Source organism: Semicossyphus pulcher, unplaced genomic scaffold (assembly GCF_022749685.1).
Source record: "Semicossyphus pulcher isolate SPU_LCO1_2020_fin unplaced genomic scaffold, fSemPul1.0.p SCAF_2, whole genome shotgun sequence".
NCBI lineage: Eukaryota > Metazoa > Chordata > Actinopteri > Labriformes > Labridae > Semicossyphus > Semicossyphus pulcher.
Genome location: NW_027211693.1, coordinates 27,312,838 through 27,330,040, shown reverse-complemented (window position 1 = coordinate 27,330,040; position 17,203 = coordinate 27,312,838). Strand labels below are relative to the sequence as shown.

Below are 17,203 nucleotides of genomic sequence, written 5' to 3'. Positions count from 1 at the left end.
ACTTGTATGATTTGCATAGGGGTCAAGTAATTTAAAATGAAGAAAGAGTCACTTCTCGGAAACACACTGCCACACAGGTAAGTTAGAGGTCGTTTATTGTTCTCTCTGGACTAGTCCAGATCAAGGCGAATGATATGCAGTAAAAAAGGCATTTGTCAGCCCAACAGTCATAGTGAAGCATCAATCCACAGGCACTGGGCGTAGAGCATGAGTGTAACAGAGTGTTTGTGTAAATGCAAGACCATAAAGTCCCTCTTGTGAGAAAACAGCTTCTGTGTGGAGTGTGGAAACATCTGCATGAGTCTGTGTGAGCTGATGTATGTAAGATAGTCACTTTTGTTCTGTAACCGCTTCCTGTAGCTGCTCCTCTGATGCAGATGGCTCAGTAACTTCTGTAACTGTGTCGTCTTCGTTTATGGTGACCAGCGGGACTTTTTCATAAGCTGGGGCCATCGGAGGCTCCATGCCATTTGCACTAGCTGCCGGGGATTCATCGTGGTTGGAGGAAGCTTCTGCCGACACAGCAGCAGGCTGGGTTCCCCTCTCCACAGTCATGTCCCAGTCCTGGTCTGAAGGCTGAGGTAGACTGGCCATGAGCTCCTAAAAACAAACACAACAGCAGACCTGAGGTTAGAAATGTCCATACACTGTGGCCTTTCACTTAAAGCTGATGTTCTAACAGATCTTGTTAGTGTGTACACATGCGCATGAATGTACCTTCTGTCTCTCCAGGTCATTATTCCTCACAGCACTGAGCAGGCTCTTCGTGAAGTTTGCAAGCTCCTGGTATCTTTGTTTTTGGTTCTCTAGCTCATTCTCTAAGAACTGCACTTCCTCATGCTGAAACAGAAGGATTCAAAAGATGCAAAAAGTTCATTACAGTTACAATGCAATTATTATGAAGGCAGCTTGTTCAGTCAGTTGTAGTATCATGTGTGTTTTTACCTTGAATTCAAGCAGGCCCTGCATTTGCTCTAGGTCTGAAGCCACTAGTTCACCATCATAATAATCATCTTCATCTTCGTCCTCATCAATCACTTCAATTTTCTGTTGACAAACACAAATGTAATCAAATGATCATGACAACATGTACAGAAAATAGAAAGAAATATTGTTACACATGTAGGTATGCTGGTGAATATAATCTGCTCTGGGATTCATTACTCATTCTCTATTTAAATATGTTCCTGTAACATTTTTTTGCAGTTTTGTATGAGAGGCGCCGAATATGAAGATCTTTGAATTGTTTTCTCTCAGACTTCTGCAATAGTGCTGTAAGATCTGCTGAATTAGTTGTTACTAGGCATGAAGCATGGTGAGATAGGAACAACCACCCCCTTGTAATAAATGATTGAACAGAATATGGTCATAATGATGTCAAACATACTAAAAAAATTGTGCTTGAACTGGAATGAAAAAATATTTAATATCCCTAATAAAGTAAAGGCCTTTATATCAAATTTAAAACACGGTTTCATTTTTCCATATTACATGAAAATGTAGAATTTGCTGGATTTTTTAAATCTAGATTGCTGGATTATTATATGGTGCAGAATAATCAGGGATTACAGTTATTCATCAATCTGAGGGGAAGGGGAAAAAAAGAATTGCACCTTTAAGAGGATGCACTACACTTGTAGGTTAACTGTTTGACTGCCTCAACCAAATGTGGTTTAACCACAGCCTGTCAACCGCGTGTGCTGGAAATATAGGACATGGCTTTTTTTACAGTGATATAGAGTGAAAAAGTACTGATTTCAAAAACCTCACTAACCAACATTTTCGATTTGTCATGCTAGAAAATTCATAAGTGCAAATAATTACATTAAATAAGGCTCAGTTCTATTCTAGTGCCTCAGTAAGACACAACATTGTATCAGAGAGCCACCATGCACAATACCACAACCAACATCTTTGCTTGTCTTTGTTTAAGATTTCAAAATGTCTAAAGGCAGAGTCAATACATAACAACACAACTGTAGTGTAAAACATCTTAAGTGACTAGGCATGATGAGTACAAGTTAATCTCTTAAAGTACATCTGGTGTAGTTTTGTATCTGCAAATAATATAAACTAATAAATAGAACAAATAAGCTTTGTTCAATTTCGTCACGTTTGAGAATGCAGGCTATTCCTACCAGTGCCAAGTTCTATTAGGCTTAATGTGATGAAGCTGTATTGCATCAGAGAAATACTGAATTACCACATTGTTAGCGAGAGGAGCAGCAGTGGGCAAATCTGTGTCATCCTCTCCGTCTTGATGCTGTGAGTCGATGGTGCCATCTAGGAGCCAGAATGTGGTATTAATGCTGAGTTACACAGCTTACACAGAGGCAGTTGCTGAAGTGTATATTCTATCATGAGGCCAACCTTCAGACAGGACATCATTCAAGTCATCTCCCAGTTCAGGTGTTCCGAGCCACTCCTCGTCAGGGCTGAGGGCCACTGGAGATTCATTTCCCGGGGATGAGTTGAATACAGCAGGCCCACCTTTCGGTGGCGGGATTTCAATACCCATCAGACGGTACTTCCTCCGTCTGTTACTGATCCATGTCTGCCAATTAGAAAATGCAAAAGACAAAGTAGTGTGTTACAGACTTGGAAAAAAGCCTAACCAAAATTCTAATATATCTTTTTTTCTTTTTTCAAAATAAAATGGCCAATGTGAGGAATGTGAGGGTTATGGACACAAATGGCTGGGAATAACACTGGCAAATATTCCACTTCTGTTCACTTCCCTTCTATGCAAGCAAAGGGACAATTAACATGAACGAATTCCTGTAAATAATAACAATAACCTTAGAGCCTATCGCCGGTGATTATCCATATTACACATTAGTTTTAGGTAGCTGTTTTATTACAGCATTGATTTGAAGATTCCCCTGTAGTTGCACACTGTTTCTTTTTGTAAGCAAAGACTTTTCTTCCTGCAATAAATATCCTAGTAAGTGACATGGTGATGGGTCATGTGTGTGTCAGGCCTGAGAGACTATATTTAGTCTGTAAGCATTCCTACTGTGGCCCTGATATATAACTGCGTGACTTTTACACAACTTTGAGTGAGTACGTTACAAAACTTCTGTGACCTAGAAAACGTACTCTTTCCTGTTTTCTTTTCGCCCACTAAAGTTCACACAAGTCAAATAGTCTTGTATTCACTAAATGTCAAAGACAAGAGGCCAGACACAGTGAATAAGGTTCAAAGCGCTCTACAGAACACATTGTTCGTTAAATGAAACTGCAGCAGTTTGATCCAAAGAGGTAGCTCATTATTTTCTATGTGTATTTGAGCACTGACTAATGTATTAACCATGTTGTGTTTGGTTACCTTGACTATTTCAGTGTCTACATTGAGTTGGTTGGCTGCAGCAGTGATCTTTTCCCTGCAGACTGAGCCCAGGCTGGTCATGCCTCGGTCCCAGTAGCGCTTCAGCTGGATGAGATCCCCATCACTGAACTGGGTCCGATCCTGCAGCTGAAAACACAAACTTCTGTTTGTTAAAAAACCTTCACGCTGATGCTAAGCAGACTTTGGTTTTATAACTCATCATGCAACGTGTAACGACAGAATAGTAAACCTAGTACCTTCTTAAAATGTTAATTTATTAGATATTCAAAATCTTGCGTTGAAAGTGACAAAAAATACTGACTGTTCTCTTTCTGGAGTTGCTGATAACCCAGGGGGCAGCATACACACCGACAGAAGTCTGCACACAAAGACAGGCACACTCAGGTAAATTCCTTCAATTTATTTTCAAAGAAAAGCAAAAACAGTACAAGAACATTCACTACCTGCGAGCTGGATTCCCCTGGAAGTGAGGTCTGTGCTGTGAGGGAGTAGCTGCCCTGAAGAGTTGAGTTGCTCTGAAGCAGTGCGGGTCTGGAGCCGGTCACAGGGGGTGTATGGCCTCCTCTCACCACGGCCCTGGTTGGGTTTGCTGACATCTGCTCCCTGTGGATGTGTGTCTGAGCGGCCATATTTGCCAATTCCTCTTCCCTTAGCCACTCATCTTCTTCATCTCCAGTTTCCATGGCGATGGAGAAGTTATGACTGTTGTCTAGAGGAAGGGGCGCCAGCCTGTGACTGTCCTTGGCTTTCCTCGGAGACTCATGACTTTGTTTACGTCTGTCGCTCTCGCCTCTTTCTGACAAGCTGAAGACCTGCTGGATCCGAGGTGAAGGTTCAGAGGTTGGACCAGAGATCAGTACAGGAAGGGAGGCGCGAGTCTTCTGAGGGGCAGGTGGTTGAGGTTGGGGGTTGGAGTGAGGTCTGGGCTGAAGCTGAGTTTGGGACTGTGAGGAAGAGGACCAGGGGCGAGTTTGCGCTGTACCATACTGCCTGGTCCAGCTGTGAGGTACTACCCCTGCTCCTACACTTACCCCTGCCTCCCCAAGGGACAAAGCCCCCTTCCTGACTGCAGTGTAGACTAAAGGCCCTGAGGCAGATGTGAGGGATGGGAGGTTCTGAGACAGTGAGACAAGCTTGGAGTGAAGAGGTGAGGAGGTGGAGCTGCTCCTGCTCTGCAGGGCCTGGTTGATCAGCGATGAGGATGTGTGTGCAGAAAGCTCAGAGTCTGAGTGTGATGGGGGCACTGATGGTCTTGGTCGGGAGCGGGGGACGGTGTTGAGAGAGTAGATCCCGGTCAGTATGACGTCATTATTGTTATTGTTGTTGTTGCTTCCACTGCTGAGGGGAGAAGAAGAAGAAGGAGAGGAAGATGATGAAGAGAAAGAAGGGAAGGACGAGGATGGAGGGAGAAGGTGCACACGATTCTGGATGGAGCTCCGTGCTGCGGCCAGTTCAGCTGGAAGCAGAGCCCCGGCAGCCAGGCTATGATTGGACAGAGCTCCTCCGGCTAATGTGTGATAGGAGAGTAGTCCCCCAGCGAGTCCATGACTGGATAAGGAATGAGACATGCCTCCATTCTGTTCCACCTTGGAGGCAATCTTTCGTCTTTTGTTGCCAACCCAAGTCTGCGGGGAGAAGAGCAATCATCTCAGTGACATCACTTACAAACACATTCGGCAAAACACTACAGGGACTTATGGAGCAAAGTGAGGATAATAATCCTTGACTCTGCAATAGATGAAGACCCACAGGGAAGAGACTGAACTCACAATTATTTCCCAGAGAGTAGCATAGGAATGCCTTATAAATCCCTTACCCGGACAACACTGAAGTCCAGTTTGGCCTCCTGAGCACATTGCAGTATTAGCTGGAAGCAAGTCTTGCTCTGATTGGTCATCCCATTGTCATAGTAGCGTTCCAGGATCCTCTGCTGTTCAACCGTAAACACGGACCGCAGATTCATCTGAGAGAACACCACAAAGATAAAGAACCTTTAAAAAATTTTGAATTACTCAAGAGTTTTTATAATGCAAGAACACTGACAGATTATGGAAGATGATTGGGCAAAAGAGATAAAAGTTGTGACTTCATGCAAACTCCAGTCTCCTGCTTATGCACTGCAAAAATAAAGTTTTGTGGCAGGTTTAGTTATTAAATAAATTGTTTTCTATTACACTTTAAATTCAGCAAAAGCATCAACGATTTCACAATTCTATACACAGCCTATGGATAACAACTGCAGCAGCAATAGCTGTGTTTTCAATCTATCAGAATTCAAACCAGTCATTTTTTCCATTTTATATGGAATACAGCTCATAATATACTTACAGTCTGCAGGCCACGCCTTTGCAGCCACGCATCCATTCTGCTACTGGAGGGAAACGGGGCTGCCATGCAGATCACAGCAAAACCTCCATGTTTCTAGATTAGCACAGTTTTCATTATCTACATCTTGTCCCGGCGTACCTGGAACACTGCTGGATAATGTGGCTGAGAAAAAGAAAAAAAAGAAGAAAACAAAGCTTAAGAGTGTAGATATAAAAGAAACTCATCGTTATTATTACACATTTCTGTACTAAAAATAACAGAAGACTAGCAATGTTTTTTAATCAAGATTTAAAAAAATAGTTTCTTCAGTTTGTAGACAACCAGTTGACACTTTGTAATATAATACATTTCAAGATTTTGAATAAGTTAGGCTTCATCAAGCTCTGTGCAGATGTAAAATATACACCCTGCTGTCAATCAAAGCATAATAATCTATTACAACCCACTGTGTAACACAATAACACCATCCATCAAGCTAGTCATCCCTTGCAAGACATTGTTCTATTTATCTTGTGAAAACTATTTTAATTTGTGCCTTTGCATTTACCCTAGTGTTACAAGTAAACACTTACGTGTTAATTACAAATTAACTGACTTTTTGGCAAAAAAAACATGATAATGTATTATAAGCAAGGAAAAAACGTTAACTGTTTAAGCTATCTTATGAACATCCGATAGTTTCTAAACGCCTTTAAAATAAGTCAGATAATTGTCTTTTTGGGGCGGTGGGTGAATCTGAGGAAACAAAGTGTAACACAAATTGAAATAGTAATTAATGTGTTATCCTGTTTTATGAAAAGGAATTGAAATATGTCAAAGTTTTAAAGCACACGTGTATAATGTTTGTACACTCGGCTGTCGGAGAAGGGAGAAAGGAAAGAGCAGCAACCAGCCCGGTGAAAGTGTTCACAGCCGGTCTCGCAGAGGACTGAAACACTCCGGTGAGCAATTTTGAACTGAAACTGTTGGAGGGTTTTGATAAACACAGAAAATGTCACATACGGGAATGTTGTGCGACCAATAAGCATCCAGCAGGTTTATTTTGGAAGGCTGACTCAGGCAGACTGCGCATGGCTGCAGTCAATATGGAAACATTACGGAGAGAATTAGCGGACAAATTGTTGGCACGTCAGATTAGCACGCCACCAAGGCAACAGCCTGGGGATTTAGTAACACAATTCCCACACAGGAAACACATGCCATAACTTTACGACTGCGAGCCAGGCAGTAAACAAACCGGGTAAGCGCCGCATCACAACAATGGCCATGCAAACTGCTCACGTTAGCTTGCAGGCCCGAGCGGCCATAACAGAGCCAGCCAGTTAGCTAGCATTAGCATAGCTTTCCCAGTGGATAGCTGCAGCTAAACTTTTCCTTTAAATCTGTGATTCCCCGACCCTGGCATGGTCGCTCTCGCTGACCCTGCCTTCCAGCGGACACAAACAAAAGCGGTTCTTCATTCCCTGAAGCGAAAAGTGAAATCACTTTCCTACTCACCATTTTTGATGTCAAAATCAGGCGAACGTTCAAATTCAGCAGATTTCTTCACCAGTTCCCTTTGCTAGACAATGAAATCAGAACGTCCGATCATCAATTCTAATCATGATTGTGACGTATGTGCAGACAGGAGCCAATGAGAGCTCAAGATCATCGCTGTGACATTCTGTAAGGGCTGAAAACTGAGCACCATGGTCCCGCCCACTATTGACTTTGTTCTGTGGCTTGCTGGAGGAGGAGGTCACAGACATGGAAGCAGACTTCAAACTTTGGATGGGAAATAGTTTGCTTGCTAATGACCGAAAGTGTCCTTTGAAGGTTTTTTTTGTTTAATACATAACTGTGCTTGAAAGTACAGTATGTGCAGAAAATGTTGCCCAAAGGAAATGTTTAAATGACAGGCTTCATAAAATGTTTCAGTATAATCAAATGGCAAAAATGTATTTAGATTTCTTACTTGGTATCAATTATTACACATATTTTATACAACATGTGCTTTGTGCATTTTTTAATCAAAATGCTGATATTAAAAGTCTTTTAAAATATCATTTACAGATATATATTATTCTTACTTTGTAAATGATTGCAATGTTACTACTTTTGATCTATTCAAGTTTTTAAATAGACAGTAGCAAAGATGTTTTAATAACTTTAAGTAAGAGTAAGTTACTCTAATTCTAACTGTATAGGCTATATAAACTGCAGTCTATAAGCCTATGTTGGCATTGCTTCCTGCAGAGATGTTAATGGTGTAATGAATGCAGACAGACAGAAAGACAGCCTCTGAGCATGTATGAAGAATTTGGCAGCGGCAATGCAAACCATCAGGTAAATGGGGCAGTTAATGTTCTCTCCTTTGAACCAGGACGAAACAAACATTGCCCCATAAAATTTCCCTTTGCCAGTAATATAAATCTATTTATGTATGGCTGTTAGTGGTTGTATACAAAGATTAACAGTCATACATTTTCATTTGAAGGACTTCTCAGGTTATTATTGGTACTTTATAGCACGTAGCTCCTTGGGAAGGTTCACATTAGAGCTACTTGGTGTTCTGCACTTTAAAACAAACTTGCTTTGTCAGTTCTGTGTAAAAGAAATAAAGTCAGTTCACCTTTGGACACCGTGTTTTGTTTTCTGTTCCTACTGTTTGTGTGTGTGCTTTTTTGCAGAAGGTCACATATATTCACTTTATGGAGTGTTATTGCAACAAAAGCAAAGGCAATACCACTCACTGTACATGTATTAAGAGATAGAACATTATGCTTAGTAACTGCCTGATGATGAAGGTGATATTTGTTATAACTGTACAGGTGGCATCACATTATAAATGTGCTCTCCTGCGTGTGGCTTCTATCTAACTATGGAGCTGTCTATCTGCTTCTCCAGCTGTCTGTATAGAAAGTATGAAGTAAGCCTTATTTGGGGGGTGGTGGTGGTGGTGTGTGGTGGGGGGCGCTGCTGTAATCCATGACGTCACCTGTGTCCCAGGTGCGCAGCAGGGGGCGCTGTTCCTCACAGCTGAGCTCATGCACCCAGCTCAGCGCCTGACAACTGATGCTGATTCCCTCATCCACAGATTGTAAACTTAAAAAACAGCTGACATCCGCTCGCGCTGCCAGCAGGAACAATCAACAAACAGTCAACAACAATCTGCCCCATGGGAAAATACATAAAATAAAGGTACTTATGGCATTTATGTGGTATCATGCCTGGATGGTGTTTTTGTTGTGGGCTATATGCAGTCAATTTAAGGGTTTCTGAAGTTGTATTTGCGTAAAGCCTCTCTTTCTCTCTGTATGTGTGTACGTGTAGTGTGTGGGGGGCAGGGGGGGGGAGACAGAGAGAGATCCTCCCTACATGGTATGCGTTGCACCATTCCCTGGTCTGTATTATGAGTGGTGGCCCTTGTGATGCTGCAGCGAGGCGGGCGGGAGGAAAAGAGGAGAGGGGAGGGGTCGCTCCATCCCCTCGCGCTCACCGAATCCACTTCTCACAGCGCGCGGGCTGCTGGCGGGAAGGCACGAGAAAGAGAGCGAGAGAGAGAGAGTGAGGGAACGAGAGGAGGGAGGGAGGGAAAGGAGAGAGCGTGTGTGTGCGTGTCTCTGTGTGTGCGCGTGGATTGCACCACCGCATCCCGTTCACCGTTTCTGCAGGCGGCCATGCTCTGATGGAGAGAATAAAACTGACAAGCCTTTCTTTTTCCTCAGATTTACCCACCGCCTCGTCATTCCAGATGTGACTGACAAGTCGTTTTATGTCGCCCGCATTGAGTCCTGTGCTGTTCACCTCGGAGAGACTGTGACACCATGGCTTTGGTTATGGAACCTATAAGTAAATGGACACCAAAGCAAGTGCTGGACTGGATGAAAGGTAAATTTGGATCCCTTCATTGCATCAGGATGATAGTGCTCGTGAGTGGGGATGATGAGGATGAGGATGATGATGGTGAGCAGCGGAGGGCCACAGTGTGTGCATGTGTGTTCTCCGTATCCAACCCTGCAGGCTGATGTGTGATTCTAGCCGCTGAATCTGACCACTGTGAGGTTAATTAAAGTCATTAAAGTGTAGTGTGAATGCGTTGGAGCAGGTGCAGTGAATGGATGTCCCCAAGAAGCAGGGAGTGGAGGCTCAGCATTCTTAAATCTCGCTTGCTTGAGAGCCAAGCCTATAGGCTGCTGCTGCTGCTGCTGCCTCTGACTCCATCAGCAGCAGCAGCTCTCATCAATGAATGTGGAAGATATGTCATCTGCTTTTTCACTCACTGGCACATGCTCTAAGCCCGTATCACCACTCGCTGCTCCTGTGTATGTGTGTGCCCACGTGCATGTGCGCGTGCCTACATGATTAATGTAGTTAGCTGCATGCACCCATACCCCCCACCCCCTATCCCCAATGCCAGGCGTACAGTCAGTTTCAGCACCCTGGACAGCGCAATGCCGCCTGCCATATAAGGCAAACGCACCGATCACGCTCGCTTTTCTTTTTTTTTTTGTTGCTCGCTTTGCTGGCGCGAGATACGTCCCTTCCAACAGACAGTATGAATGAGTAATCACTAATCATGCGTGTATCAGTGTGTGTGTGTGTGTGTCTCACACGCTGTGGTCAGCTTCAGAGCTGTGAGACAAACTGTGGTAGGCCCATTGACGGACAATGAAAATGGGGAGGAAGGGTGCCCGCAATCCCTTACTTAAGAGAATGACTTAATCACTACTGCGTGATGACTCAAACCCACAATGCAATGCTCCTATATGGACACTTGAGCTTGTGTTTCTGCATAAATGACAAAGAGAGTGAACAATTGTCATCTATGGATTCCATAAAGTCCGTATTTCTACATGTGTGTGACAGGACTATCAGAGTTTCCCTCACGAGTGCAGAGCACTAATGTCTGCGATTAGAAGTCAAGGTGGTTGATAGACCCTCAGGGGACATGGCGAGGGAGTATTTGGGATGCGTTAGGGTGAGTGATTACGATGATGCTCCTGGTTTTATAATTGCTCTCCTCAGCTACAGTAAGCAGCCGACGGAGTCACAGCTTCACCCTCTGATCTGTGAAGTGTTCACTTGGAAAGCTTTGCTCCTGCGCTGTTCATTAAGAGAGGCAGGGTTGAAACTTGATTGGAGATTAGATTTGTAACAGGCCAGATGTAGGGTTAGACTTTTGGAGCATGGAAAACACGCAACACATGCTGATTCTGATTTACACCCAGGATATCTTAAAGTAGTAAGTGTGATAGAAGTGATCCAGCTTTTACGGAGAGATATCCCTGTCCCTCATTTAAGCTATGCCAAATGTGGAATTAATTACACTCTCCTATTTTCAGAACTTACCGCCAGTTTAGGTTGTGCGAGTTAAGCTACAAACCTGTCAGTTCCAAAAAAATCCATGTGCTACAAACAATCTTGCATGTGGCAGTGAAATGCATTCCACCCAAGCTGAACCAATGATTTCAATTCATCAGATTAACTTAAACAACCCCTTTAGGTTTGAAGTTAAGACAAGACTAAATGTACACAATGGCACTGCTGCACACTTGTTCTCCTCACATGTTCTTTGAAACAAGGCGTCCTGGCCTCTTCCACATGAAAAGCTCAAAGATTCATTTAGACGTTAGCCAACATCTCCCAGTGTTCTCCCCGTTCCTGTGAAGCCCTATCCTTCTTCCTCTGGGGCTTCAATCGCAGACCCTCAGCGGCAGGCTTATGCTCAGATCTTATATTCTTATGAATAAAGTGAGAGGCAAAAGGCTAGAATTAATCTCTTCGCTTACAGGGGTTTCACTTTGGCCTATTTTTCTGGAAGCTCTTCATCTCTCTCATGCTGATCTGAGTTTAGTGCCTTTGTAGGGAGCAGTGACATTGAGACCTCCATAAGAAGTAATAATTTCTCTTCCTTGCCATGAGAGAAAAAAGTACTTTTAATGTACACAGATGTGAGACACAAAGGTGCTGATCGCAAGTCTTTGAGATCAATTGTTGTTAATATTATTTCTCCTTGGAGGCTGGGGGCGTCAGCTGGCATTTATCCTCCTTATTGTTTCATTTCTTTCATGTGATTGTTTGGCTGTACAATATGGCTGATAGTAGCACTGTTGCAACACCAGAGTTGTGGGTTATTTTATTTGTATAAATATTAGAAAAATGTATTGCCTTTATAAGACAGCACCAATAGAGAGATGACTAGAAAAAATGTATTTGTTTTACTCAACTTACTTGGGCAAGAAATGCTTTCAGGTGTAAAAATAATAACCGTATAAATAAATAAATAAATAAAAACAATTCAAAATCTTCCTTGAAATTACAGTTCAGTTTCAGTTCATCTTTATTGTCAGACTAAGGGTCCGTTAGTTAGAAAAGCATACAGCAAAAACAAGGTACAATCAAATATAGCTGATCGCACATGACACTTTTTTAATAGATGCCAATTGTTTATTATATGACATTAGGATTTTTTTTCAATCTATTAAAAGGGCATCTACTTATATACTTACATCTGAACTAATACCTTTCTTAATTTTAATTTCATCAAGATCCAGAATGTTCTGATGGGATGGCATTTTTTAAAAAGAGTTTAATATGGCCATGTTTTAGTAAATTTTAGGAGTCGTTCCCAGAGCTTTTATGAAGTAAAAGTATCAATAAAACAGCATATGTGATGTTTTTATGGTAAATTGGCCTTATCAGTTTGATGCTGAGCTAATTTATGCAACTTTATGTTGTGAGTAGTAGTTTAGTGTTGATATATTTCATAATATATAAATGTTATGTGTGTAACATGTTACTCTTAAAATTAACTTACTGTAGCTGTCACGCAATTAGTTTTGAGTTAGAAATGACAGTATTTTGCCCTAAAATGCAATAAAGTGGAATCAATAAGCATTACAATAAGGTTATGTATAAGACTCAGAATCATGTTTATCGGCCAAGTATGTGGGAACATACAAGGAATCTGACTCCGGTTTTTCTTAACTCTCAGTGTACAGACAGGCAAATTGACACTCCACTTAAAACAAGGACAAGTTGGACAAAGGTAACACAAACACTTAAAACACTCAAAGCCAAAGCTACTATATACAGGCCTATGTACAAAATATATTACAAGGTATTATTATATAGACATACATATGTACAATAAGTACCTCAAAGTTCTACTGAAGGAAAGGATCACAGTAAATGTACTCAGTTACTTTCAAACAACAGTTTTGGTCAAGGATCTACTTCCTCCTATAGATCCTTCCACCTGGAAATAGTAGCTTCATCTACACACAGGTTTGCCTTTAGAGCTCATCATCTTGGTTTCAAAGAGTTTGAATATGAAGACAGAACCAGGTTTTGTGGCATTCATCAGTGGGACAGATTTAACACTGCACCTTTTAGGAATCAATCCTTCTCCACAGCTTCTTTTCCCCAAATGTCCCCGCTGTCATATCAAACAATAAGGGACAGAGCGATGGGATACTCTGCAAGCCTATCGAGAAAACCTGACACAGCGAGCTCCCAGGCCGGGCAGCCTGTACTGTAGCTGCAGAGGGACTGCTCCAGCAGCAGAACACTGGTGAGGCTCACAGAAAGATGACTCATCAGCGTTTGTTTTGATTCGAACACCCACACCGGAGGAGTTTCCTCTATGTGTGTGTGAGGGTATGGAGACGCAACTGATGTGTAAAGTATGACGCGGACGGATCTGTGCTTTAACATGTTAGGCGAGAAGAGGGAAATGGACTTCTTTCTCTGCTCTCGGTGCTGTGCATACCTCATAAGATCACACGGTGCTCTCAGGCATACGGCATCGGCAGCCCGCTGATGCATACAGTGACAGGAAAATGAATAAGGCCGCTCACTTTCCCTGCAGTGGTCTCTCTTTTGTCTTTTTGTGTTGATGTGTTGGAAATAACATCTAAAAATAAAGGTGATATGTGATTTTCAGTCAGTGCAAGGCGGTTTAAATGACTGAATTCATGAGATGTACAAAGTTAGATGAATTTCCCACAGTTGATTTAATTTTCAACAGCGAGGACTGTTTTGTTTCTCTGCTTTAATAATCCACAGGATGTTATTTTGTGTCCTGTGGTGTCGAGAACCATGTTTACTACCTTTCCATACTGTGCCCCCTGATTCAGTCTCCTGCTGACATGGTAAAGAAGTCGGTGCAGGAAAACACGCTTCCCCTGGCTCTGACTGTGTGCTTGTTGTAGTTTCAGCAGCATTAAAGATTAAAGAGCGTGCTCATTGTGAGGAAACACACACTCACATATACACACACACGCTGAGGAAACTCCTCCAGTCCTCGATTTTCATACACAAAAGAGATGCATTCACTGCATGTAGACGCACTCTGAGGAATGCACATGCTTACTTAAATGTATGGTACGTATGTATGTATGCACACTGACACACATGCACAAACACACAAACTCTGGAGCAGCAGCTTTAAGTGGGGCATCGGTAGTCATGGAAACCAGATCTGATCGTGTTGGAGTCACAGCACATGTCATAAGATGGGGAACCAGCAACACACACAGATGCCCGGTCGACATCCTGCATGCCTCTAACACACATTAAGGGGTATATGCGTGAAGCTTTTGGACACGCACACACACACAAGCTTCCCCTTCTGTTTTATAGCCCTGAGCAGAGAGAGGGAAGCAACACCGATTCAGAAAAGGGGAGGCGAGGAACAAAATGAAAGAAAGGCTGAGGAGGCTAAGATGGGGGAGGAAACAAGGGAGTGTGCAAGGGAAGGGAGGGCATGACGGAGAAAGAAGGGGAGAGCATAGAGGCGATGGCAGAGCGGTGCGGAGAATGGGAGATGCAGTGGGCATCATATCAAAGCACCGGCTCTATCCGGGCGCTCAGACAGAGGGGCCTGTGTGTATGTGTGTCCCTGTGTGTGTGTGTTCTGGTTTTGCACCTGTTGTTCCGGGGACTGCAGTTTTACGACCTCATAAATTACCTTCGAGTAAAGTTTCTCAACCCTGGGGTCAGGACTCCTCAGGAAATTGCAGATGGCACAGACAGGGTCACTGTGGATTTCTGGGTAAAGCAAGAAAAACAAAAAACAATGTACATGACAATTTCATTTCTGGGTTTACAAGCTAGCAAATGTTGAAACACCCTTACCTAAAAGATTAAAGCAGATTAGACTCTAGACCTAGAGTTGTAGCTTTATCCCGTTTTAGTAACCAGGATAATGATCTGGAGTTGACAGATTATTTTAGCCGAGCTGTTAGCACACTGTTACTGCTAAGCTAGTTCGTCTGCCTGATCTCAGACCAACTGCTGGGTCTTGAAAATGTTTCAGAATGTTTCACTTGGTTGAATCAGCTCAATGGCATTAAGATGCTTGAGTTATTTTTTTTTTGTTAGTTGAGTTGTAACATTTGTTAGAAGACTTGCACAGCTAGTTGTAAACAGCATATTTAACCTAGCCTATAACACAAGCTGTGTCCTAATGCACGGGCTGCAGCCTTCGAAGGAGGCGGTCCACAAGGATGCTCCATTCATAGCCTGCGTAGACCATTAAAGCTGAACTGAAATGAGACGGTCTGGTCTACCCTTGCCTCACCAAAAGCTGCTCCTGTCGCCTAGCAACAGGTAGCTAGCAGGCTAACTATCTAGCATAATTAACGTCACGGATGTTGACCTATTATTTTAAAGATAATCTGTTTCAAGGGCCCTTTCGTTTTCTTAAACATGTGTAACACAGCTATTCGATTGAGTTAAAACCAAAAACTTTTACATTTTAAAGTGTATTCCTTGGCCGTTTAAAAGTCCATTTCGTTTGAATTGCCACACAATGAATCTCGGGATACGTTTGGCCGCGAAGGATGCACCCGATGGAACCCAGGAGTACACATTTGTCGGCCACATCTGAAGGAGCCTTCGAAATGGGACAGCCTTTGAAGTGCTTTTATGACAAAATTGGCCTTCAAATACGGCCTTCGAAGGCTGCAGCCCCTGGATTAGGACACAGCTACAGTGTACATGTTAACAAACAACCACTTTATAAACCACTGTGTCTTTTCTGTCGTCTTATTTTGTGTTAAATGCTGACAATGGGAAAAGTACGCAGTTGGGGGATATATTGTCAAGAGGCATCACAAACAAAGCCTGATTGAATGATGAAAGTAATGTAGGCTTATGTATTAGTGATCAGTGTTGGGTAATATTAAGTAAATTGTTATATTACAAGATTACTGCCATACAAAAGTTGCATTACTGCGTTACCTACTGAGAAAAGTAATATGTAAGATTGGTTTTTCATTACCAAAAATTAAAGTATTAGGCACAGCTGTTTCATTGAAAACAATACAACACAGGCTCTTAGTCCCACCAGTGTTGCAGAGCTGTGTTTAGCTGCAGATGCTCTTTGCAGCTGAGAAGCACTTATCCTCCAAGCACAACTTAAATTTCACTGTGATGTTGTTCTTGTCCCTTTTGTCCAAAAATATAATGGGAATACTTCCATGCTGTCCTCTCTGCCATCTCACTAGTTGACTTAGCTAGCTACGCATGTGAACTGGACATCTAACATTTCAGGAGCATATACTTTGATTCTTTCTTGAGTTGGCTATTTAGCTAATATAAGTCTTCTTCTAGCTCTGTTTTTCTCAACACAAACTTCTACGGAAAATATTTGACATATAGTTAGCATCAGGAGGATAAAGTATGTTCAACAGCTAGTTGCTAATTTTGTCAGTGGGATTATTAGTGGAATTTCTTTGTGAAACAGCTCCATGATGTGGGTGTGAATCAAAACTAGCAAAGGCGCAGCTGTCAAACCAAAACAATGAGTTAAAAAGCTGTAAAATGTTACACGTAACTGAGAGAAACTGAAGAGTTGGGTGATAATTGTCTGTGGGATCATCACTAGAGGTGACCCCTTTTACATTAAATACAGTCAGTGGAGCCCCTGCAAAAACATATTCAGAATAGCAGCTTTAATGTTAGCATAAGAGCATATTTTGTGCTTTTGTTTAGTAGAAGCCAATGTGGACTTATTGCATGGACCCTTTTCTCTAGGATTTAATTAAAGATTGATTCTTTTCCACACTTTTTGCAAGCAGTGAATTCCACCGTCCTCTAGGTCTCCTCCTTTTCCCAAACTACAGCTGAAAATAGACAGAATGGGGCAGATTGGGGATCGTTAGGGCTTCTGAGGTAAAGATGAAGTTCCTGTTAACATATTACTTTACTTCTGTAGTCATGTAGTCACTTCACATTCTCTCAGGTCGGTTAGATCCTCAGAGTCGAGCTCTGCCTTGGAACTCCTCGCAGCTTCCTCGTTGACCCTGTTTTCCATCTCCCTGTTCCTTCGGATTGCCTCTTGACACCTCCCTGCTAGCTGGATTTCAGAGAGCGAGCTGTGGTGCACTTGAAAGCTCACATACTGGGGAGCTAAAATGCCACAGTCTTAAGAATATTCTGTCATGATGTGATGAATATTTCACACCAGGAGTATTTTTAGTGAGTGTTGTGTCTTTTCTTCGCACTCACTGAAGCACTTACTCCAGCTGGAGGCTCACA

The 17,203-nt window shown here is 42.5% G+C and overlaps 2 protein-coding genes across 3 annotated transcripts in view; one reads left to right on the top strand and one right to left on the bottom strand.

The window, feature by feature from the left end:
* Nucleotides 1–94: 94 nt before the first annotated feature.
* Nucleotides 95–7,252, bottom strand: hdx (highly divergent homeobox). The gene is made up of 11 exons (XM_069669205.1): nucleotides 7,175–7,252; nucleotides 5,678–5,839; nucleotides 5,166–5,312; nucleotides 3,793–4,974; nucleotides 3,651–3,707; nucleotides 3,329–3,475; nucleotides 2,371–2,554; nucleotides 2,204–2,283; nucleotides 946–1,047; nucleotides 718–840; nucleotides 95–600 (listed from the first exon to the last, which is right to left on the bottom strand). Exons 2-11 carry the CDS (start codon nucleotides 5,741–5,743, stop codon nucleotides 331–333), a joined length of 2,358 nt encoding a protein of 785 aa, XP_069525306.1. The 5' UTR covers nucleotides 5,744–5,839; nucleotides 7,175–7,252; the 3' UTR covers nucleotides 95–330.
* A 2,171-nt stretch (nucleotides 7,253–9,423) lies between these two features.
* Nucleotides 9,424–17,203, top strand: part of LOC138598188 (connector enhancer of kinase suppressor of ras 2) — a 65,011-nt gene continuing 57,231 nt past the window's right edge. For both annotated transcript variants that reach the window (XM_069669906.1, XM_069669905.1), the window contains exon 1: nucleotides 9,424–9,547. In XM_069669906.1, coding sequence (XP_069526007.1) covers nucleotides 9,484–9,547 — 64 coding nt within the window. In that variant the 5' untranslated portion in view covers nucleotides 9,424–9,483. The remainder of the gene's footprint in view (nucleotides 9,548–17,203) is intronic.